Raw genomic sequence first — 23,924 nt, 5'->3', positions numbered from 1 at the left:
GCTGCGTCCCGCGGGGCCTTTGTTCTGCTGTGGGTTTGTACCTGCGTGGCTGACAATTCTCATTTCCGGGGAAGTGCCCGCCATAAATTTCAGATAAGTGGAACAGGGAGAACCAGCCTCTGAGGCCAGAATTCATGACAACATCAACCAGAGCAGCAGCACATGGGAAGGGCTGCCCCCTGACTGCCCCCAGGGCACCGGGCACAACTGCAGCCCTTGGCAGAGACTGTCATCCCTGCTCTGCAGAGGAGGAAACGGCACAGAGAGGTGAAGGTGGTCCCAGAGTCTCACGGCGAGCAGCCAGACAGGAGGTTTGGGAGCCCTCCTCCCTAACCACTAGGCATCACTGCCTGATGCCACCAGATCCCGCTCTCATCTCGCACGCGAGCGCAGGAAACGCACGACATACTACGGCCAAGTCCAGTTTCTGGTCCGTGTCAGTGTGAATGAAGCAGTAATGTCCACACCCGCTGGGCTGGGGCTTGTGCCTGCTTCAGCGTCAGCAGCCCTGGATGGAACCTTTGTGTTCCACGTGATGTGGGACGCTGTACACGTGTCACCACCTCGATCCTTAAAACAAGCCTCTGACACCCATATCATAGCCCTTCATTGTGACCGGGGCCTCGCCACAGCCAGCCCCGGATGTTACTGTTATAATAACAGTCATTATTGCTGTCCTTAAAAATTCATGCAAACTTTGCCTGCTACCCTGTGGTTTATCTGTGGTTGCTATGACATAAGAGAATGTTTCAGGTTACTTACAGGGAGAAATCGAGACCACAGGAAAGCAGCCCTGGTTTCTCCTGCAGCATCAAATGCCCCTGTATACCTCTTGGGGTGCATACCCCCCACTTACAGAGATTTCAGGTCCCTGCAAAGTGCAGGTAGGTGCTGGGTACAGAGATGGGGTGGCATGGCCGGAAGTACACGAAGCATCATTGTGTGTAGTAAAATATGGACACAGGTGGATGTGGGAAGGAAGGGAGATGCATGGTTGGCGGTGTCCCTGGCACTTATAGTGATGGTTCAACTCCTGAGCCTGGATGAGCTCACAGTAGGAGCATGTAGACCAGGTAGAGGAGACTCCACTGGTGGTTTTGAAATAATGGGGTGGCAGTGGCGAGCAGTGCCAGCTCAAGTTCAAGGGCACTGAAGGCCCGGCATGGAGTTCTGTCGGGTTTTCCTGTCGTCATTGGTTCGTTTCCTACCACAGTGCCTTCCCTCTGGCTCCGCGTGACTTCTACAGACGGATGGCTGGTGAATGGTGGGTTGTTTTCCACTGACCACCGAGGACAGGACAGGCTGCTGTGTCTTCGGGTTTAATGAGCCCCATCCATCTACTGGACATGGGCGGCATTAAATGCAACCCCCCAAAAATAGGTGGGCTTAAAACCCACTTTTCTTTGTTCTGGGAGCCTGTGGAGCTTGCGCTAGTGAACTTACTGAATATTTTGGGGTTCTAGGTGGGGCACGTCAGGAGCCAGGCATTTCCGTTCGGGTGAAACAGAACATGGGGGAGTGGTGGGAGGCCAAGGTCGTCGTCAGGTCGCTGAGGAGGGCCTGGGCCTGAGCTTCTGCCTCACCCGCTGACCTGGGAACCGCAGCCCTGGGGTCTCCGCTGGCCTCAGGGTCAGGGGAGCTCTCGAGCTGAAGCACATCCTTCCACGAAGATCGCACGAGACGTTCTCCCAGCATCAGCTCGACTGCACAACGGGAATCTCAGGGGCTGAACTTGGCCGCCTCGTCTATGAAAGCACATTCGTTGGCTCAGTCTTTGAAATGGCCAGTGGGCCAGTCTCTACAAGGATTTTTAGGAAATGGAAGAAAGAATGTAGACGTACAGACTGATAAAGAACTCACTGTGCCCAAGGTCACTCTTGAACAGAAAACTGACTGCTGGGCCTCTTCAAGCGAAGTGCAGCTGTGCTGGGCGGGGTGCTGTTTCAGCTGACAGTGGAGCAGGGCCAGCTCCCTACAGACCCTGTGGGTCCAGCCCAGGACACCCCGCCTCCGCCCCCGGCAGTGACCTGCTGGGGTGGTGAGCTCAAGATTCCTGCCACCTCCAGCTCTCCGCAGTCCCCTTGGGATTCTGAGCTCCCAGGAACAAAGACTCTTGGTGTTGGCAATTTCTCTGCTTTGCTTCCTTTCTGTGATGAAGCAGATTTACCTGACTTGCTTCCTCAGCCCTCCGGAGAGCCTTGGCGTCTTCCTGGGGCTTCCATCTCTGGTTAGACACCTCAGGGTACATTGAGATCAGGTCTGTTCTATCCAGATAAACCATCCCAGACCCTGAACTTGACGCCAACTGCCGGGTCCGCTGCTATGGGAAGGAGCCTGCCCCCAAGTATTACGAATGTCAAGAAGAATGCCAGGATTTATAAGGACACTTGCAAGGATTTGTTACAAAAATGCAAGAGGAGCTCGTGGGACAGGGCTGTGAGCGGGCCCTGTGGGGTGTTGTGGGGAGGATGGCGTGACCTCTGCCCCAGAGGGAGGACGCTGGGTGGCCCTGCACGGCCCGGGAGGCAGGCGAGGCCAGCCCCACAGAGCGGTGGCTGTAAAGTGTGCATCCTGCATGTTCTGCTTTAAGATGGAGGTAACTGAGCATCAGAAAACAGCACTTCCAAACCGGGGAATGTTTCACAAAACCTACGCTTCGGGGGACAGAACTATACACCTTGGTCTTTGGGGTAGAACTTGGGGTGAGCAGGGAGGGCTCCGTGGTCCCTGCAGGGCGAGCGCAGCCTCCCTTGTTTGGGTCACTGTGAAGCAAGCCCATGTCCTTTGTCCTTGGAGTCACTGCACAGGGTCAGCTGCTCTTTGTTTTTCTTGGTTGCTTGGGAATCTGTCCAAGAAGGTACAGCGTGTTTTGTAAGAAAATGCGAAACAATGTCAACCTCCCTTCAGTGTCAACAGACAGGATTCCCAAACCCAGGGGGGCAGGTGGTCTGGCGGGTCCGGAGGTCACCTGGTTGGGAGTTGTGGACTGAGTGAGCCCAGGTGAGTGACTCGACCTGTCGGAGCCAGCGAGACAGGTGTTTGCAGGGAGTGAATCCGCCGGCCCTGCTTTCCCCAGGATCGGGGCTTAACTGGTGCAAGCGGTAGTCACAGTAACACTGATGCAATGATGGCCCAGTAACGTTTGTGACATTCATGTTATGTGCCACGGACGGTGCTTTGCCTGCATTCACTCAAGCCTAAGCTCTAAGTGCTCAGAGAGGTTCGCTGAGATGTACAGTCACGCGGCTGGTAGGCGATGGACTGAGATTGGACTCAGGCCGGCCGGCTGGCTCTGGACACCAGGCCTGGAACTACCCTGCTCCATGGAGTAGTTGTAGACAGTCAGGCCTGGCATGGTTGTCCCACAGTCACAGACGCCTCGGGCTCCTCTCCCTTCCTGCTCAATTATCCTCACGCTGGCATTTGCCCTCCAGGCATCCCACTGCAGCCCCAAAGGTGCACACATGGCAGCTGAGACAGCTCTTCAGGAAGGTTCTCCCCAGCAGCTCCTCACATCGCTCCCGGGTCAGAGCCTGTTCGCACGGCCATGCTTTGCTGGAAGAGAGGCTGCACTGCGTGCAATCAGCTTTCCGGTGCTGCTTAAGGACAGAGTGGACACTGGGTAGACTAGCAGTGTCTGCTCTTGTAGGTGTTCAGATTAGTTCTGTGGAGACAGATGGAAGGGAAAAGGAAGACATGAACAAACAGATGGATGTGTGAATGAAGACATTCCCGTTGGGTGGCGGTGATTTCTAAAGTCTGTTCGGAGGCGTGTACGTGGAGCCCCTGGTGGGCTCAGGGAGCACCCCCTGGCAGTTTGTATGTGCCCCCTGTCCCCGACTGTCCAGTGCTGGGCCAAGGGGCTGCTGGCAGGTGGCAGGAAGCTGGGAAGGAGGAGCAGGGAGAGGGTAACTGAGGGGTCTCTGGGGTGCCGTGGACAGATAGGCTGCCCCCTTCTCAGGGGTACCCTCCCCCACAGCATTTCAGTTCAAGGACAGACACTTCTGAGCCAGCCTCGCTCCTGGGCCCTGGGAGAGGAGAAAGGAACCAAATGGATGCAGGCACTGCCTTCAGGACCAGGGGGCTGGGAGTGAGGTCCAGTAAGAGAGTGTGACGTGCACCCCGGATGTGGTGGGGGGCACAGGAAGTGCTCCTAGCATGCTGGAGTGCCCAAGGTGCAGTGGGGGTCCTGGGTTCCCTCCTGGGGCTCCTAACCTCTCCTCTCTGGGCTGGTGAGCGTCAGGCACTCCTCAATGGCACTGAGGACCTCTCTGTCCTGTCGGAGCGATTTGGTGTGTAGGGTGGCGCTGTTTCTTCTCTAAAATCAAGGACAGATGAAAGTGGAGGTGGTGCTTCTCTCTGCCTGGGCATTTCGCTGTCTGGTGTTTGCTTGCTCACTGCAGTGTGGCTGGGCCCCTGCCCTGGGCCGCAAGTGCCCCTCAGACTTGCTGAGGAGGGAGGGGTGGGGACCCTGAGAGGCAGCCCAGGGGATGAGCATCTCGGTGGAGGAGGGGCCGGGGGTCCAGGGACCTGGGGAGCTGCGGGCTGCTCAGACTCCCTGACCTGGCGGCTGAAGAGAGGAGTGCAGTGGGGCTGGCCCGGGAGACCCTCCCCAGGCAGGTGGGGTTGGGAAGCCTGGCAGGGGATTGCCTGGGCAAGAGCTCACAGGTGAGAAATGCAGTGTCTGAAGCAGGACGGTCACCAGGTGCCACTGGGGTAGTGCGTGAGGAAGGTGGCGGCCAGGCAGGGTTGGCACCCAGCCGCTGCTGCAGAAACGTCTGTGCTGTCGACCAGGGTCTCACTGCCAGGGCGCAGGCCGTGGGGAGCATTACGGGGTGTTTCAGTTTGTAAAAGCTGAATAAGGGGATTATGTACGTGGTAAAAACAGGCAGTAGCCTCAGCCCCACCTACCCCTCTGCCCAGATGCAGCTGCTGGGTTACAAACTGAGTTGTTTGCAGCCACTCAGAAGCCATTTGACACTAGTAGAAACCACCACCACAATGGTAAGTAGCGTTCACTCACCTGTTTACTGAGTGGATTCCATGGCCCTGCACAGCAGAGCCTGTCACCTGCAGGGGATCACAGTCCCCTCAGGGGACTCACTCTCCTCTCCGTCGCACCTCACCCAGGCCCTGGGCCTGTTCCACACTCTATGCCTCCTTTCAGAAATAGCATTAGATAGGGCTGGGCGTCAGGTTGAGTAATTTCCTCTGCTCTACCTGGCTGAGAGAATAAAGAGAAAGTGCCTCTCAGCGGCCATGTCCACCTCCCACAGGGTCACCCTGTTGTCCTGGGTGACCCACGGGAAGGCCTGCAGACCCAGACCGCAGCAGCAGAGGAGACAGGGAGGGGCTGTAGAGGCAGGTGCTCAGTGCTCAGGTGCAGTTGGCGCTGTGCCCACAGGGCTCCATGTGCATCGCTCCTGTATTCTGACCATAAACTTGGGAGGCAGCATTGCCTCTCTGCTTCCAGGCACAGGGAGGGACTGCTGCCCTGGAAGTGCTGGGCTGGGAGAACCCCAGAGCTGCCCCTGCCCTGGAGGGAGCCTAGGAGGCTGGCCCCCAGGGTGACCGCAGAGAGCCTTTGGCTGGAACACGTCTCACAGGTGCTCGTGGGGTAGCACACCTGCCTGGAGGTCAGGCAGCCCACGGCGGCAGTAAAGGAAGGGCCCCCCGTTCAAGCCTGCAGGGCCCCTCAGAGGAGGTGAGGTGGCTGCCCCAGAACTCAGGGTGGGAGCAGCATCCCTTTGACCCTCGGTGAACTTGGTTGTTGCAGTGACAGTACTTCTGCATTTTGGGGCAGGACAGCAGGTCTGGTGTCCCAGCAGTCGAGGGCACGTACTAGGCAGGGAGGACTCGCCCCACTCCACCTGGCTTTCACTGACCCTTGGCCCCTCACGCAGGTGCAGAGCCTGTTACGATGACCTACGTGCGCTGTGGCACCCACGTGACTCGCAGTTTCAACACAGGGGCGCTTCCCCTGAGTGCGGACGCCTTGGACATTGACAGAAGCATGTCCTTGTTTCTGTCAGAACCTGACCAACAATTGTTCATTTTGGGGAGCGGCTCCCCCACAGTAGCGTCTCTCGGAGCCGGTGAATGACCAGTAGGGGACTCCTGCCTTGGTAGCCGATGGCACCACGGTGATTGTTTCATGTCGGTCTGGGCAGTTGACACCTTTACTACGTCACCTAATGTGCTCGTGTCTGAACACTTACGGATTGACTGTGTCATTTGGTTAGAACTGACCTTCCTTCCTCCTTTATGTTGCAGCTAGGACACTGCATTGGTTTTTAAGATAACGTGTGTGGGAGGATGGAGTGCAGGGCGTGGTACAGACCGTTGTTGCACAGCGCGTGTGGGGTGTGATGGGAGGAGGATGTCTGTGCCCGAGGGGGCAGTGTAAGCAGCGAGGGGCCCACAGAGGCTGTCACACATGTCCAGGTGAGAGGCTGCTGGCTTGGGTCACGTGGGGATGGGGATGGAGAGGCAGATGCATGTAAGAGGTGTCGGCAAGTGGAACCCAGCGTGTGGGGGTTCCTGGGGGCTGAGGGTTAGGAACAAAAGGGCAAAGGGTCATCAGGGGTCTAGAATGAGTGACTGGATAATGGCCAGTGCCACTCTCTATGACAGGGACACCGGAAGATGAGCAGTGTGAGGAGGTGGGCTCTGGACGAGTGCATGTTGAGTGCCTGGGGTCACGAGATGCTGTGACGGGGCTGCCGCTTGGGGGACCTGCAACCAGTGCCTCCCCACATGAGCCCTAAGTGGGCTGGTATTGGTACTTGCGGGGTGACTGAGGACAGAGGGGGCAGCTGCCGGACTAGCTTCACCCCAGTCTGCAGCCTATCCCTGGTCTTTCTGTGGCCTCATGTTCCTGTCACACCCTGGAGAGGTGTCCCCTCCCTGACCTTCTCTCCGGGCCTGCCCACATGTCCATGGTTATCTGCTGGCCCTGACAGCGCCCCACGGGAACCCCGTGCCCAGCACGCAGGAATTGCTGTTGAATGGCAATGAAGGCACCGCCCTGGGGAAATCCCGTCCCAGGCGGGGACGCCAGCATTCTCCCGTGACTCAAGACTGGTGGTGGAGCAGGCTCAGTGCTCCCAGGAAGGCGCTTGCAGAATAGCCAGCGTCCCCGTGGGCGCGGATCTGTCTATTCAGCAACTGCAGCTTTGCGCTCCAAGGCTTTCTGCTTGGTTGGCAGGAATTCTTCTGGATTCCTGCTCCACGCTGGGGTGACTTCAGACCTGAGCCGTGGTGGGAGTGGACAGGTGGGGCGATGCCGGCGGCTGGGGCCAAGTGTGGGCAGTGGAGCTTCCCTTCGCTTCTTGGAATCTCCCGCGGCTACTAACGCTTGCTGGTGCTGTGGCCACCCTGTGTGCGAGGAGGGGCCAGCAAGGAGGAAGACAAGCCAGCAAGCGCCTGTGTGTGGCCCACGGCGCTGGTCTCCACCTGTTCCTCTCCATCTTTCATCCCCACTCACTGGCCGGTCTCTCCCATCCCCAGGCATTACCCACGCTCACAGCACAGGGTCAGGTGGGAAGCAGGGCTCACTACAGAGCCATTCGTGAGGGAGGCAGGAGGGCTCGGAAGCCCCGAGGGGTCAGTGGTGTGGGTGGGTTCCCACGTCCCTACAGCCTGGGGCCCCTCCACAGGGGCCACCCGCTCGCCCTGCCCCTTCCAGGCGTTCCATGCCTTTCCCTTCTGTTCCCCAGGGCCTTCCACGCATTGCTGGTCCCCAGGCCGCTGTACCCCCATCTCTCCTGTGAGCACAGGTGGGGCGTCTCTCCTGGCATTTCTTTTCTCAGTGTCACTCCCACCTCACAAGGCACTGGAATGAGCTACACACTCCGGCCTCCTCAAGGAGGAGAGTCAAAAATAGACTGGCTTCCCCAGCTCCGGGCGACACCTGCACGTCATCGTCACCACAGCAGCACTGTTTTCTGAATCAGGAGAGGGAGCAGCTGTGGGTGGGAGCTGGGGAATCCCTCAGGGTGCTGAGCCCTGCCTGGCCCGCTCCCCGAGGCCCGGGGCCCCTCAGCTCCCACAGCGCAGCCTCCCTGGGCCGTGTGCCCACAGGTCCTGGCGAACCCTGGCTGTGAGGAGCCAAAACGAGGATTCTCTGGCAGCACTGGCCCTGGGCTGCCCGGGCACGCTGCACAGTGCGGGTGAGGGGCCGCGGGCATGCGTTTGCTCCTTCCTGCCACTCACACCTGCCTGTGTGGGCTCCAGGGTCTGTGGGCAGTGAGACCTGATCACGTGGCCTCTCTGTGCGTCGATGGTCTCGTCTGTATAGGAGGCACAGTCGTGCTGTGTGCGTGACGTGACAGTAGGGTTGTGGTCATCCCATCCCGCATGGAGTCAGCTGAGTTTCAGGGAGCAAGTGGACGAAATGTTATGTTTTATATACAGAGGAGGCCAAAAAATGTATACACATTTTAAGAAAAGAAAAAACTGTATTAAAATTGTCATACTCAATATAAACCGATAACAAAAGATGAATACAAGTCACATTTGACCTCTGCAATGACAAGAGGTGCTCAAAGTGGATCCCATCAGCGTAATTTTAATAGTTTTTTCTTTCTTAAAATGTGTGTACATTCCTTTGGCACCCTCTGTATGTGCCATCTGCCATGTGTGGATTTGGAGTTTGCAGTGTTCTTAGGCTAGGGTGAGTAGTGTCCCGTCATCTTTGATATTTCAGGGGGCCCTTCACTGCTCGCAGGCCTGGGACGCCTGTCCTTCCTGTCTGATGAGGGCTCCTGGCCACGGGCAGGCTGTATGTCCTGGTAGCAGGTTCTGCTCTATTCTTCCTTGGGTAGCAATCTGAGGAGTCCAGACAGTGCTTATGAATGCACACCCAAAGCTGGCACACCCAAAGCTGGCACACCCTTGCCCCCACCCTGTCCAGCTCTCTTGCTGGTGGTTGTGCACACACCTCCATTCAGGCTCCATGGCTCTTGCAGGATTTCTTCCAACCTCAGGACCTTTGCACGTGCTCTCCCCACTGCCTCCTGAGTTCTTCCCTCCCTTCCTTGCTTAGCGGTCCCCACTTATCCTTTGGATCTCTACTAAAGCATCACCCTCCAGGCAGCCGTCCCATCCAGATCAACCCACCTACCCAGGCTTTTATAGCGCTGTTGGGTCCTTCCTCCTAGCACCGCTCCTCACAGACTGGTGCCTCCCTCCTCAGGTGGCCCTGGCTGATCAGCTAACAGTCACTGGGCACCAGGTTCTGCCCCTGTGGGCTGTCCACTACTGTGACAGTGTCCTCTTCCATGGAGCCTGCCTTGATGACTGCCCTACCCCCCCCCCCACCCCCCATCTTCAAGCCTAGCTTGGAAGCAGTTACTAGTAGGAGGCACTGTGTCTGAGAGGTGTGATCCTCCCCTGGCTGGCTCCTCCTTTTCATGGGGTCTCAGCAGCAATGGCTCTCCCCTAAATTTCCCTGCCTCTTCACTGATCCCTCACTCCTCGCCCCCATTTATTTCCTCCACACATTGGCCGCTTTCTGGGTTGGTTTTGTTCATTTGTTGACTGTCTGCCTTCCTCGATAGACTGTGAGCTTTCCAAGGGCAGGACAGGCTTCTCTTGGCTACACTGTGTCCTGGGGCTTGGGACATTGCCTGGTAGAGTCATTTATGGGGTTGAGTGAATGAACGGCATTTGGCGACCTGACCAGGCTGAGTAGTCCCGCCCACTGAGCTGGGTTTTGTGCCTGTGGCTTGGAACAAACAGGTGGGGAGGCCCCTCCCAGCCAGGAGTTGTCAGGGAGCCCCAACAGCAAGTCAGGTTGTTGAAGCAGCCACCCACGGAGCCAGCAGACACACAAAGCCCGCCCCCAGGGGACAGAAGAGCAAACTGTCCTGTTTGGGGGTGGAGGGAGGAGCAGCAGAGCCTTGGGGACGCCCCGGCTTTGTGTTTGGACAGGGATTATAAATAGGAGACAAATATTGCTGGAGGCAGCGTCCTCTTTGGGACAAAGTACTGGGCCCCGTTCTGGGTGTGCCACCACTCAGCTTTGTCCGTGGTCTCCCTGCAAGGAGCTGAAAGATCCGGAACTGGGGCGGGTTCCGGCTGTGACCCAAGGATAACATTATTGGAGTTATAAAAATAATTGGAGCTTGGCATTAATTATGTCTAATTATGCCTCACTCTCCAGACAAGCCTTTCGTTTATTTCTGTATTTTGGGGGCTGCATCCTCCATCGCCCTCAATAAGAAGCCATTTGAGAGGAAATAATGATTTGTCTTTATATCGCAGGAACGCGGGGTCTGGGCTGGGTGCGTGGCGCTGGCTCCGCGCGCGGAGGAGATTCCCGTGTGTGACCCGCGCTCGCTCGCTGGGGCTGCGGGCTCAGTGCAGGGAGGCGGGGCGCCCTCAGTCACGCTGCCTCTGCAGGAGGCTGGTTCAGCGGCAGGAGCAGCGGGAGCAGGGCAGGTGTCAAGGCACCTACGCCAAGGTCCCCAGCTCTGGACGCAGAAGCTGAGGCTGGGGCGTCCCTCCCTCCGCCTGGGCAGGCAGCGTTTCCTGAGCAGATCTCTGTGCTGCTCAAACGCGGCCCCGGGGACCTTCAGGACCTGACAGGCTGGGCGGCTGAGCGCAGACCTGGACATGAGGAGCCGCCCATGGAGAGGGGGCAGGCGCGCTGCCCGGTGACAGTGGGGACCTCCCTCCCGTGGGGGGGTCTGACTCGCCCTGCCAGCAAGAGGCGGCCACCAGAGGTCCCCTTCGTCTCCTGCAGCTTTTGGGGAGCGATCCTGAGGGGTGCTACAGCCACTTCTGACCTTGCAGACCCTGAGTGCAATTTGCAAGCAGCCACCATGGTGCAAAATGTAATTCTAGTGTTTTTCCGCAGACGGCTAAGCCAAAGACCTGCCGTGGAGGAACTGGAGAGAAGAAACATCTTGAAACGTGAGTAGCTGGGGATCCCTCTGGGTGTCCCCGCACGTGTGCTGAGGCTGTGGCTGTGGCTGGAACAGTACCTGTGGGCAGTTTCGCCCTGGTGCCCTCCCTTCTCACAGCCCAGCCCCCTTCTGTGTCCCCAGTGAGTCTGAGCAGCTGAGCAATTCTGAAAGTGAGCCCTAAAGGAAAGTTGCTACACCCAGAAACACCCACCTTTAAAATATAGGGTGGAAAAGCTGTCCGCCTGGCACAGTGGAAGATGTCCCCATCTTCAGGGTTCTTCAATTAGTCAGCCCTAATTAGTAGATCTAAGGGAAATGCACCTTTATTACATATAGTTTTTTGCCATGTGGGTTTTGAGCAGGTTTCCTTGGCAGTTTTGGATGGGGCCTCTCGATGGCCGCAGACGACACAGGCTCGGTGTGGACAGGGTCATAAACCCCCTCCATAAAACCTGGAGGGCATAAAGCAGGCAGCTTTATCTGGATCAGTGAGGCATGATTCTGGGCACTCCCCTCCCAGCATCATACCCGCCCACTGGGTGTCCCCAGTTAGGTATGTGGTGACAGTAAGTGCTGGGTGGACACAGGTGTCCACACGTAGCCTCCACTGTCTAGAAAACACTGTTCCATCTCATTAAAGTCATCCATGACTTGGGAGGTAAACCCCTTTGAAAGTGTTTTTCAGCTGGTCCTTATGTAGCTGGTCAATAGACTTCAGTTTTCAAAAGATTTTCTGCAAAAAGTGTCTTCTAAGGGCCTAGATTTTAAAAGTATTTTCATTCCTTTTCCTTTTTCTGTGGTGAACACTGTGGACATTCTCTGGCTTTGGTTTTTTATTCTGTGAACATCTTTTTACAAAGTTACGAGGCGGACTCTGTGGGAAAGCAGCCCGCAGAGCGCGTGCCCTGGGTGCTGGGTGCTGGCTGATTTCCTCCCCTCGCCTTGCCTCGATGCCTTCCTAAGTGCCTCAGACAATCCCCTCCTTATCGACTGTTGGAAATAGCCCTCAGATTAAGAATTGTTTTACCTTTTAAACTTAAGATACGGAGACTACTATTCTGTATTGTGTGAATGAGGCCTTGTCTGAGAATTTAAAAAAAGGCTTTTTGTTGATAACATGCTTCATCAAGTTGGCAGATGGAAAAGTCAGGCCATGTTACCAAATATTTGAATTTTAGCAAATGAAGTCACTAATTTCTAAAGCTTCAAAGTCACAGATGTCCTGAAAATAGTCTCCATGACATGAATGTGGGGCTTGGAGTGGCCTGCTCCCCGTGGCTGGCAGAGGCCTTTCCCCTGGGATTGGCTCCTCCTGGCTGTGGCGGACAGACGGCCAGGTCCCCCCACCTGCAGCCCTCCCGATTCTGTTAGTCTTTGCAAGTAAAGGCAGAAGCCTTGAAACAGACCCGGTGCTTGGTGAGTGGACATGGCCAGCGTTGACGGCCTGACTGCACTCACCTGCTGCACAAATGGGAAACCGTTTGCTCCGTGTGTTCACGGTAGCCCCTTCCTTGCCACTGAAGCAGTCAGGTGTGTCCCCCGCCCAGAAGCCTGTTGGGTGCCCTGGGTGGGAGAGCCCGAGACTTTCAGGGCAGTGTGTGGTGGGTGTTTTTTGTTCTGATCTGTGGGGATGAGAATGGGTGACCACTTACAGTCTGTGTAGATCTGCGGGCCCTTGATACAGGCTTCCAACACCCCTGCTCTACTGCTCTTGTTTATAATCCACTCTGAGAATGTCCTCACATTGCGTTTGCCCCCCTTCGCGTGGGGAGCTCACGACTAATTGCAGTCGTGTCTGATGAGCGCTCAGCACCAGGCCTGTGTATTCATGGATACGAGAGCAAGAGACACCGCGGCCCCTCTGTGTGATGACGTGAAAAATGCTGACTCTGTGTCTGGCCCACTCGGTGTCAGGCGCCCTACTCAGCGCTTGGTTATGTTCCCTCCCTTCATCACTATAGCAGTCAGGACGTCTGCTGTCCCCATTTCCCTGGGGAGGAGGCCAGGGCTTAGTCAGGTCACAGGGCTTTTTAACATGACGCTTGGCAAAGGGGCAGAGCTGAAGTACATGCCCAGGTTGCCTGGCCCCCTCATGGTGACCTCGCCCCTGCACGGGAGCAGTCATATATATTCCTCATGATTTGTGGAGCCTCGAGTATGGCTGGCCACGTGCCTGGCACTGTTTCCAGAAAATCTGGGCATGGAGGTGCTGCTCAGGGTTCCCTTGGCTTGTAAAAGGCACAGGGTTTTCTGGGTCTGGGACAAGACACCCACTCACCCATCGCTGAGGGGAGCTCCGAGCTCCCAGGTAGGACGTCTTGGAGGCAGCGCCCCACAGAGCACCTGGCCCAGAGGAGGACCTGCTGGGCGCTTTCCGGGACAGCTCCCAAGGCACCTGTGCCCACATGACCTCGGTAGTGATGCTGACCTCATCCGTGATTGGAGGAAAGCAAGGTCTGGTTTCAGTGTTTCCACATGGAGGCTGGACTTGCCATGTCCCTGGCCTGTTCGTAGGAAACCTGAGAAGTGAGTGTCCTGTCATCACTCAAACCCTCGTGGTTGGCCTTAGACGCGACACTCTCGCAATTTTGTTTTCTGATTGTTATCAGCTTTCTGACTACAGCTTAGAAATGCGTCCTTCCGGTATGTCACTTGCATTTAGAACCAAGAGCATAATCGGATTTCATCTCCTTTTCTAAAACGCGAGCTGAATCTTTTTTAAAGGAAAAACAAAATTGCTGAGAGAGCAAGGGCTAGAATGTGAAACACCCACGCGCCCAGTCCAAGGTGCATGGATGTTTGAAACGTTTTCCATAAAGGCAGATAGTGTGAAACTGTGAGACATGCGAGCAGCAGGATTTCCCTCCCGGCCCTAGGAGTGCTGAGGCAGGGCCCTTCCCAGGGATGGAGTGTGTTTCGTCAGGTCAGGGCGCTGAGGCTTTATTTAGCAGCAGAGCACTAGAAATAGGGCTTTCATTATCTCGTATCCTAGGGCCAGGATGGATTTTACGCTGCATCTCGCATTCTGCTCTATTTTTAGCTCCCGAGTGTAGGTGTGAGCACGGCTGGAAGGTTCAGTCACAACTCACCAGGCAAAGCCCGACTGGGGGAGACACGCAGCCCCGCTAAGGCACATCGTGTCCGTGTTCTTTCTTCTGCCACACAGTCCCCTGGGCTCCTGAGTGTCTGCACTGGAAATAGTCCCCGAAAATATCAGTTCGGGGCCAGAATCGGAACAGGGTGTTTTTGATCTTATGGTGGTTGGCTAAAAGGATGTATACCTATTAAATGGGGAAAAAAGCAAGCAGTGACTATTCTGTGAATATTCACTCTTATGTATATCTGAACATACATATTATATAAAACGGATCCCAATGTACCTGTGTTTGTTTGCCATCTATGTTCCCAGAGGTAAATACACCCATAGAGGTGAGACATTCGATTGGAGAGGAGAGAGGTCTGTTTTCTGTTTCTTCTGAAAATAAATGCACAGCAGCCATCAGTGTGGTTAAGGGTGGCCTGGAGAAGGGCCAGCAGATGGGACTATGACAGAGCGTCCCTTCCAAGTACTTCTGTGTGACAGGGAGAGCAGTGACTGGCACAGGGGGAAAAACGAATTGTGACACGGAAAAAAGTGTCCCCTCCAGGTGACAGCCCACACACAGCTCAGAAATAGGGATGGGGGGAGGAGTGCACCCCCGCTACAGAGAAGAAAGTCTCAACCTGTCCCCTCTGCTTTTGTTTTCATCTTTCACAGAAAGGAACGACCAGACAGAGCAGGAAGAAAGAAGAGAAATCAAGCAAAGGTTGACAAGAAAGGTACTATAATTTAAGCATCACATTTCCTGAATATTAAGGGGCAAGAGGGATGAGAGAAGAGCTGGTTCTGTAGCGAGTGGGATGGGAATGCGAGGCATCTCTCTGTGACCCTGATCAGTGATTTCCAGGGCCACAGTGAACTCACTCCCCAAACACTCGAAAACCAGTGCCGCCCTCCCCAGCGCAGGAGGGGCGTGGTGTGGCAGAACCATCCAGATGCCATTTCCCTTTATTCCCAGGAAGCCAGGTGCTGACTGGGCGTTTCCTCCTTTTATTTGGGGTCTTTATGCAACGCCTAAGGATGCATACCTGGGTATCAGTCTTTTGGTTACCTTTTAGACAATTCGGTCACCTTCAATTTATCTGGAAGCTCCTGATGCAGAAAACCCCATTAGCTCTAAGAGTTGGTATGCGGGGCTCGCGTTGCTGGGACTTACTCTGGCTGATACCCACGCAGGCAGCAGCTCTGTGCACTCGGAGCTACTTTGGAAGCCCTGACCATCTCTAAACTCAAGTGTTCTGGTGTCTCCACTGTGCTCATAATAATAAAGCCTGTACTGCTTGAAATGAAGAGACGATCCTCCCGGAGCTCGACGTAGGACCACGAGCAGTAGTTAGCATTTGAACTTGATCCGTCCCCGTTTTAAAAAGCTTATCTAACGGCCATTGAAAAGCAGCAGCTGCTGCCGTAAAGTGGGCTCTAAGTTAATTCATCCGCGTTTCCTTGAGCCTGTGCTGTGCTGAAACGGAACAAGAGTGTGTGATTTAAGCCCTTCACATCAGCATCACGTACGGCAGGGCTGTGCCTCACAGTTTTAGTTTTATGTTTATTTCTGGAAATGCACGGTTTGCTTAGAGGACTTTAAGAAAGCTCGTTTGTCTGTGCTCCCTAATGTGATGCTCTTTGGTTTTAGCTTACTCAGAGACCCACAGTTGATGAGCTGCGAGACAGAAAAATTCTGATACGATTCAGCGATTATGTGGAAGTGGCAAAAGCACAGGACTACGACAGACGAGCCGACAAGCCCTGGACGAGACTGTCGGCAGCAGATAAGGTGCAAAGCTGGTCTGTCCGAGCTGGTCACGGCTACAGTACTGGGAGATTCGGCAAATCATATCGTGCCAGGAAGTCTGCTCTTAGGCAGTGGGTGCCATCAGCTGTTCAAATTAAGGCTATGCCTTGACCACATGTTGGTTTCACAAAGATAATCCAGGGTCAGGGTTGTGATTTCAACGAGGGGACGGTTTTGTCCCTAGGGACATTTGGCAATGTCTGGAGACACTTTTGGTTGTCGCAAGTGGGGGTATCTAGTGGGTGGAGCCCAGGGATGCTGCTAAACACCCCACAATGCATAGGACAACCCTCACAACAGAGAATTATCCAGTCCTAAGTGTCAGGAATGTGGAAGTTGAGGAACCTAGTCTGGCGGTGAATCAGAAGTAGGAGAGGCTGGCAAAAGAGACTAGATGGCATAAGTTTAAGCCCAAATGAGCTACAGTAGGGACAGAGACGAGTGGGAGAGAGCCACACTGCTCAGGAAAGCCTCTGCAGTGGACAGGTGACTCTGGAGTCTGACCTGGACTCCAGCCCAGGTGCCTCTAGGACCCTCCTGAGAAGTCTGAATGGAATGGTCAGAGGCGGGAGACCGAGGTGGCAGTGGGTCCCAGAGGCTAAGGGGTGAAGCAGAGGGAATTAACACTCACTGAGCCCCTAGTCGGCCCCATCCTGAACCCAGCCTGTCAGTTGTTTCATTTAATCCTCAAGAAAGGGGGAAAAATCCCTGAGATGCTCTTGAACAGATGACTTGCAAAGGCTCAGAGACGCTAAGGTCTTATTGGTGGTCAAAGTTGGTCGTCTGGCGGGATTTAGGCCTTTAGGAAGAGAATATAATACATTCAGCCAGTGGGTTTGCTGAAATGGCTAAGTGTACCTCACTCTTGCTGAGAATGAATCCGTGAGTTATAAATAAATGCACAACGACACTGCACCAACATGGAGAAACGCAGACGTGTCGGGGTGAGACTGACTCCTGGTTCCCAGGGTCGGCGATGTGCTTGGAGGAGCGTGGTCACATGGGGAGCAGAAAGGGTGTCAATGGAGTCAGACCCCCCCAAATCTTTCCACTCAAAGCCTTTCCTTGTCCCAGACGCTGTGTCTGATGTTCTCGGCTCTCCTGGCTGGGGTGGGGGGTTCTCTGAGAGAGAAGTACACGATGAGTGGGCCTTGGGAATCTGGAGCAGGACCAGGCCCCCCCAAAACAGACAAGACTTTGATGCACATCTCACACGCATGCAATGACCATGTTATTTTTCCAATGGTACAAAACAAGTATGTGCTGAAGTTACGTAATCTCTCTGGATTACCTAATTGTGAAATTCCCAGTTTACCAAAAGCTGAACTTGACTCATCACTTTGGTGGTCCTACTTTATAAGCACCCTAAGGACATGCTTGGTCCATCTGATTTGTATTGTGGGGACGCCTGTCTTCTTCCCCCAGCCCAGCAAATAAATTCTCCAAGCACATCCATAGCACTGGCTGTGCACTAGCTTGGTAGGGCCGTGAGGGTGAGCAGAGTCCAAATGGTGAGCAAAAAGTTGCTTCTTTTTCTTTTTTGAACTATATTATAAAAACTAACAGAAGTCAGCGAGTATTCGAGTATTCGGAATGGGTGTTAATCCACACGTATGGTTACTAATTTCCTATGTGAACTTTTTGCTGTCCTGTAAAACAACGTGGTGTTTTACCTTGCAGGCAGCAATCCGCAAAGAACTCAATGAATACAAAAGTAACGAGATGGAGGTGCACGCATCAAGCAAGCATTTGACAAGGTCAGATTTCTATTGGTACAGGTTTCATGATGCTTATTGCGTGGTATTTATTTAAAAAAGAAAATTGCCTTGAAGAACTGTGTATCCAGGTCAACACATTCAGTATTTCTGCAGACAGCTGTCTTTATCAGACAGAATGCTCCCCAATTAAAAGGGGGGTTCGTTCCCATGGTTTCTCCCAGGGCTTGGTGAAAGGCAATTATGTAGGCGAGTACTGCAGTCATTGGTGTTTTTAAGTAGTTGATGCACATTTAAGAAAATTAACTTCACAGCGTGAAAGTGACTAGCCTGTACATTTCACTCCCCTTCTCTAATATTCACAAGTCTCCGGGTTTCTAGGATGCCCGGATTTAGGGGAGTTCTGTGTAATTACTCTCCCTCCCAGTTACGTTTTCCTGTCTCATTTACATTTATAATCACACCTTTAACACAAACTAACGCTCCCCAAAGCTCAAAGAACATTTGTTTCCTCAGCAAATATTTTGAGTATCTACTATGCGTTAGGCACCATTCTAGGTGCTGAGAAAACAACTGTGGGATGAGATCAAGGAGGGTCCCATCTTCATGGCATTTATGTTCCAGTGGGAATATATTGGTCAGTTCTTCCGGACTCAAGACGTTTCCCACCAAGGTGAATCTGTGTCCATGTGACATAAGCAAAGATGGCACAGGCGTCCTTGTTGATGATGTGGTGGGAAGACTTACGTCCCTTTGCTCATTTGGCTGCGTATTCGTTCAGCATTCCCCCCTCCTGTCCAGAGCCATGACGTGTAATACTCCCTGAAGTTCTCATATACCTTGCATCCCAGAGAGGTGAGGTGATGCAGGATGCCTGCGTCCTATTGCTTTGTCATTTCTCCCTTGGTCTAAAGATGCTCAATCCCCGAATACAGAGAAAGGAAACCCTGCTTTCAACTAAAATGATGGATTCCTTTCCTTGTGTCTCTGTCACAAAGTGGCCACAACAATGGTTGTTTAAAAGATCTACTCTGTAAGCTCAATGTAGGGATAAAAACCAGGAACCCTAGAACTCCATCGTGCAAGACAGTTTAGGATGAATGTATCAAGGGCAGAAGAGGAGGCTGGAAAGGCAGGAGAAAACGATGCAAGTAAATAGTCTAAAATGTTTAAGGTTCCCCTTCCCCTGTGACTGGCGTACATTGGGAGGGAATGGATCATTTTATGTTTGATTGTTGAAAACACTCAAAAATGTTTAGGAAATCAACATTCTCCAGTAAAAGGTTCAAAGTTCACTCTGTGTGAAAAAAAAAAGGATATAATTACTACATATTCTATGTGTGGTAATGTCAAAATATTTGTTTTCCTATTATACGTTATTAAAAGAGATGTTGACTAAAGATACGCATTTTCCCTCTTACATCCTTGATAGCTGTCTTAGATGACAGAATTTTAAGAGTGAGCCCCAAACTTGGCATCAGGAAATAATTAAGATTTTTATACCAGCACATCTTTGCACCTGCTGTCAGTTTTTAAAAGAACAATATTTTTAGTCATACGAGATTTTCTTAAGTTTATTAAATGATACCATGAACACATTACCAGCTCTACAAAAGCAAGATCATTAACTTTACTAGTTTGCAATAATTTGTTTCATCCATTCATTACTTCTGATTCAGCAAAGCCCCAGCTTTCTGGGATACTGCAAGGTTTAACTAACGGCTTTCAAAGCAAGTTTTAGGTCGTTTTAAGAATTCAGGCTATAACTCCTTTCTGGGCCCCTTGGGAGCCCTGTGGGCTGTGCACTACTTTAACCAGTGTTCAGTTTTACAGGTTGGACTTCTAAGAAGCTTTTAATAGCAACAGATTTATTTGTGGATGGTTTTGGAAGTTTTAACTTACAAATGTATAACCTTATTTTTTTCAAAATAATTTCTAGATTCCACAGGCCATAGAGATTTTCTTCTGAGAAGAATTTGCGTTTAATTTTTGATACCAACACTGAGCATTCATCAGGGAACTCTCCTGAAGTTCGGCTCGAGGCCACCTGCTGTGTTTGTGACAGGTGCAGGATCGCACACAGGTGACAACATGGCCGCACTGAGCCGTAAGAGGACACACCAGAGGACACACTCACTGTCTGGTGTCTGACGAGTGAACTGTTGGGGTCAGTTAAGACCCAGAGTCACTCTGCCAGGAGAAAACTGCCTTTCAAGCTTGTTTGCCAGTTCTGCAGTGTGACTGAGGGTGCGCTCACCACTCCACGGACGCTGACGTGAGGGACATGTGACGACGCAATGTCATTAGTGTTATGTTGAAAAGACACTTTTATTCGGATCATGATTAATTTGCGAACTCTTTAAGTTCATGTTACAGAAAATGATTTACTGTATTATACTTTTTCGTTTTTTATATAATGTCTAACAAAACAAAAATACAGCTGCAGCATTTTGATTCCTGTTACTTTTGTTCTTTAATTAAATGACTACTTATTGCAGGAAATCAACCTGGGCTTTCTATTTTCTTGGGGGTGGGGGGTGGGAGAAGAGATTTGTTAGAATCGGGTTCTAGGAAATGAGTCAGGTTTTATGATTTTTGTATTTCTTTTTCTGTGGTTTTATGATTTTTGAGCAACCAGAATCCAGAAAAGAGGATTGCAGCTTCTTGTGTTTTGTTTTGTTTTGTAAATTATGTTAGTATATATGGTTTGTGCCTTGGAAAATCAAATGATCTTTTCCAACTTAAATTTATGTATCACTGAGTAATGAACCTAGAAGTAAGTACTAACTTGTTGAAAAATTCTACCAAGATGAAAATTATGCTTTTTAAGAGTATTTTCAGGTTCACATTTACGAACATGATTAAAAACTGTTCTTAGAGACAAAGGTTGAGATGGAGTGGAGGCGGAAATTTACTCAGCACGAAGGTAAAAAGTCATTTAGGCTCCAAGGGGACCATCAGTGAAATAAAAATACGTGGTCCTTGAAAGGTAATTTTACGTGGCCTCTGAATGAGTGTCCTCTCCAGGCAGGCCTCCGCTCGCTGGCTCCGTGGCCTGCGGCTCGTGGCCCCGGGGCTGGAACCACAGGTGGGCGCCATGCAGCAGGTATCGATTTTCTCTGCAGGAGATCTTCTGTCTCTGTCTCCCAACATTGCTGTGGTTTCTAGATGAAATATCGGGGATAAAGCATCAGCACAGCGCCCGGCACGTCTATGTATCGGAGCCGTGTGAGCCTTGGTGCAGCTGCCAGGTGGCCTGGGCCAACTCTGTGCTGTGTGACCTCACCCACACATACTACCTCATTGCTTCCCAGTCTGTAAAGACTGCAGTGGGCCCGGCGCCCATGAAAATTGCTCATCCCTGTGGTAGTCCTTTGTCCCAAGGGCCTGTGCTCAAGCGTAGGTGTTAGTTGAATTAGAGTCTTGAATAGAAATCACCGTTATGGTAGAAAAAGTCCAGCTGTCTCTCTTCCTTGCTGTGTAACCTACAGTGAGTTGTTTGACTTCTCTCAGCCTCAATTTCTCTGTCTATGAAATGAGATATCTAAACGCTTTCTAACTGGAAGGCAGTTCCTTAATTTTATAAACATTTATGTGTATATTGTATATTTAAGAGTATATGTAAGAGTATATGTAATATGTTTATTATATAAGAGTATATGTACCCTATTTTATTCATAATCCATTTTTTGTGGCCAATCAACCTCCAAAACACTAAAGATTTTTTTCTCTGTTTTAAGCTACATATTAGCAGCTCCCTATTCTATATTTTAGTCTATTTAAAATATGAATTGGAGCCCAAATTATTTAAAACTAAGACTTCCATCTCCCTCACATAGAAATAGCCATATATTTACCATGAACCAAAGAAAGGAGTGGGTGCTTCCGTTCTGGAAACCATCCTGGCCCCCAAAGCAGAAAGAAACGGCGCTGCTTAGAAAATAACTCAATGTGCCTTCGGTGAGTGACCCGGTAGAAAGGAAACATGGTTAGGTTTTTAGTCCAAGTCAAGTCCCATAATTGATGGACAAGTAACATTAACAATTAAGACAAAGTACAGGATCCCTGAAGGAGGGTTTGGCTTGGTCCAGTCTCAAGGGTTCTAACATCTCATAGAACCAGGAGACATTTTCATTGTAATCAAAATGTTTAGCAATAGTATCTAACTTCTACCATTGTATTTTTATTAATCATACACCAGTACTCTAAATTGTATTTCCCTATTTCATGTTCTTTATCAAGTAGTGTAGTGGTTAAGACATCAACTGAAACTGATAACCGACTACACATCCTCTGCACCTGCGTCCACAGTCCTGTGAGAGGTAAGTGCTGCAAAATCTCTCATTCTCGCTGGAGGAAAGAATTAAAAAGTAGTTCACAAACCACATGGCACGGTGATTTACGTGTATTATTACACAAATTTACCTATGTTGTATGAATTTGAAGAGAAAGTTTCTATACTTAAGAGCATGAAGACAGAAAAAAGCAATTTCTGCCTTTTTATTCAATACCAAATACAATATCTGAATTATTAGAATTCTTCATTACTAGCAGTGATCATTAATGAGGTTTTTATGCATTGACATAACAATTCATTTGTTCTATTTTCACAAAATGAAATATGATTAACTATTAAAGTAACAATGACTATTAAGCCATTAAAGAAATTGTTTTCAAGAAGTTTAAAAGTTTAAGAAAACTTAAGGAGTAATTTTCTGAGAGACAATTATTATATTAAATCACTTCTAGAGCATTCATTAAGTTTTAAGCCAGTGTGATAGGGGAAACAGTATATGACATGACTTTATGAAAATTGAAAGGTACTCTGAAATTACATGAGTGATTTTTGGACAATTGAAATGGATTAAAAAAACACCTAAAATCAAGAGGTCCACCTTGTGGACATGCATAGTAATTACAAGCCTAAATTTATTCTATTATATACGGGAGGTGAAAAAATTCTCAGCTACATACCCGCAGCTCCTCAACAGCAAATTCAGCAAAGTCCAGAAATGCAAAATTCTGATTGGACTGTTAAAATTGTGATTGCAATACTCATTTATCCAGTTCTTTTCCAGAGATTTTTTTTTCATATGGAACATTTCATAAGTTGCTCAGAAGAAACTGAACATATTGAAAGTCACACTTGACATACGAAAATATTTTCGACATTAATATAAATTACATGTTTATTTTTCTGTAAACTTATTGATACTGATGATATTAGGAACATATCACTAGTTCATAGTTAGACAATGTTGCGCTAGAATGAACAATGGAAAAGGTCCCACTTATCAGTCCCATAGCTCTGAAAACAGAACGGTATTTTATATTTAGAGGAATAAATAACTTCTATGTCTCTAATATCAATTACAAATCTCCTTAGATGTGGACAGGGAAATTCTTTAAAAATCACATTTTCTTGGCAATAAGCAATGGTAGGGAATTTGGATATGGCATATATGCTGAACATTTTTGAAGCTGAAAACAAGCTGTATTATTTTCTAAATGCAGTTTATTCTCCCTTTTCAGAGCTACGTGTACTGAAAACCACGACCTAGGTGTGCACCCTAGGTATCCGGCGTCCACCTCCATCCAGCCCACTTTCCACCCAGAGGACTTGGTGTTATACTGGTGACCCCTCGTGTGACACAAAGCCGTCTCAGGAACCATAATGTCTGCTCCATTTTGGACATTGCAACTTATTTCCTGGTATGTTATTGTGCTCAAAGTTCTACTTTAGTTGTTTACTCATAGCATTCATGATCCCTTCCACACTGATTCGACCCCAGAGGTTAAGGGACTGAGAACTAAGTATGAATCCATGTGCGATACATGTCACTGGTTAGCTGCTGACAGGTGGGGACAGAGTGGCTGAGGAACGCCCTCTGCAGCTGTGGAGTGTCACACTAGTCCCTGAGTTCAGCGTGGGCAGAGTTGGTCACTGCAGATGCAAACTCAACCTCGAGTTAAGTGTTGGAGGACAGGCAGCCTACACACAATCACAGGACTTGCTGGGCGTCCAGTGTCAGGAGCTGGTGGCGTTTAGGTCTCGTTAGGAAGGCTGCAGAGTTAATATTTAAGTTTTTGCCTGGCTGTACTAATACTTTTCTCTTTCATGTCTTTTTTCATATATTCTTCTGGAACAGAACAGTTAATACTTTATAGCCCCACTTGGCTGAGGAAGTGTGGAAAACCTCTACCAAATGGTGTTAAATTGTGATCCAGGTAAGAAATATAAGTCATTAGCTACAATTATCATTTATTTTTAATGCATTTAAAATAGAAAAATCAAGAAGTGTTAGCTATATTAGTTGATTAACTATCTTTAGCCTCTGCTAATGCAAAATTGATTTAAATCATTATCTCTGTTATATAGTAAGATAAGTTGAGAAATAAATTTTATA

The 23,924-nt window shown here is 50.6% G+C and overlaps 1 protein-coding gene across 2 annotated transcripts in view; it reads left to right on the top strand.

Annotated features, from left to right (window-relative positions):
• The window catches only part of PHACTR3 (phosphatase and actin regulator 3), a 158,470-nt gene extending 138,447 nt beyond the window's left edge, over positions 1–20,023 (top strand). For both annotated transcript variants that reach the window (XM_074318348.2, XM_074318349.2), the window contains exons 9-13: positions 10,862–10,917; positions 14,668–14,729; positions 15,644–15,784; positions 17,483–17,559; positions 19,457–20,023. In XM_074318348.2, the coding sequence (XP_074174449.1) occupies positions 10,862–10,917; positions 14,668–14,729; positions 15,644–15,784; positions 17,483–17,559; positions 19,457–19,472 (352 nt within the window). In that variant the 3' untranslated portion in view covers positions 19,473–20,023. The remainder of the gene's footprint in view (positions 1–10,861; positions 10,918–14,667; positions 14,730–15,643; positions 15,785–17,482; positions 17,560–19,456) is intronic.
• Positions 20,024–23,924: the final 3,901 nt, after the last annotated feature.

The sequence above is a fragment of the Rhinolophus sinicus genome, chromosome 13, assembly GCF_057876585.1.
Source record: "Rhinolophus sinicus isolate RSI-liver-muscle chromosome 13, RSI-T2T, whole genome shotgun sequence".
Lineage (NCBI taxonomy): Eukaryota > Metazoa > Chordata > Mammalia > Chiroptera > Rhinolophidae > Rhinolophus > Rhinolophus sinicus.
This window is presented reverse-complemented; position numbering and strand designations above follow the sequence as displayed.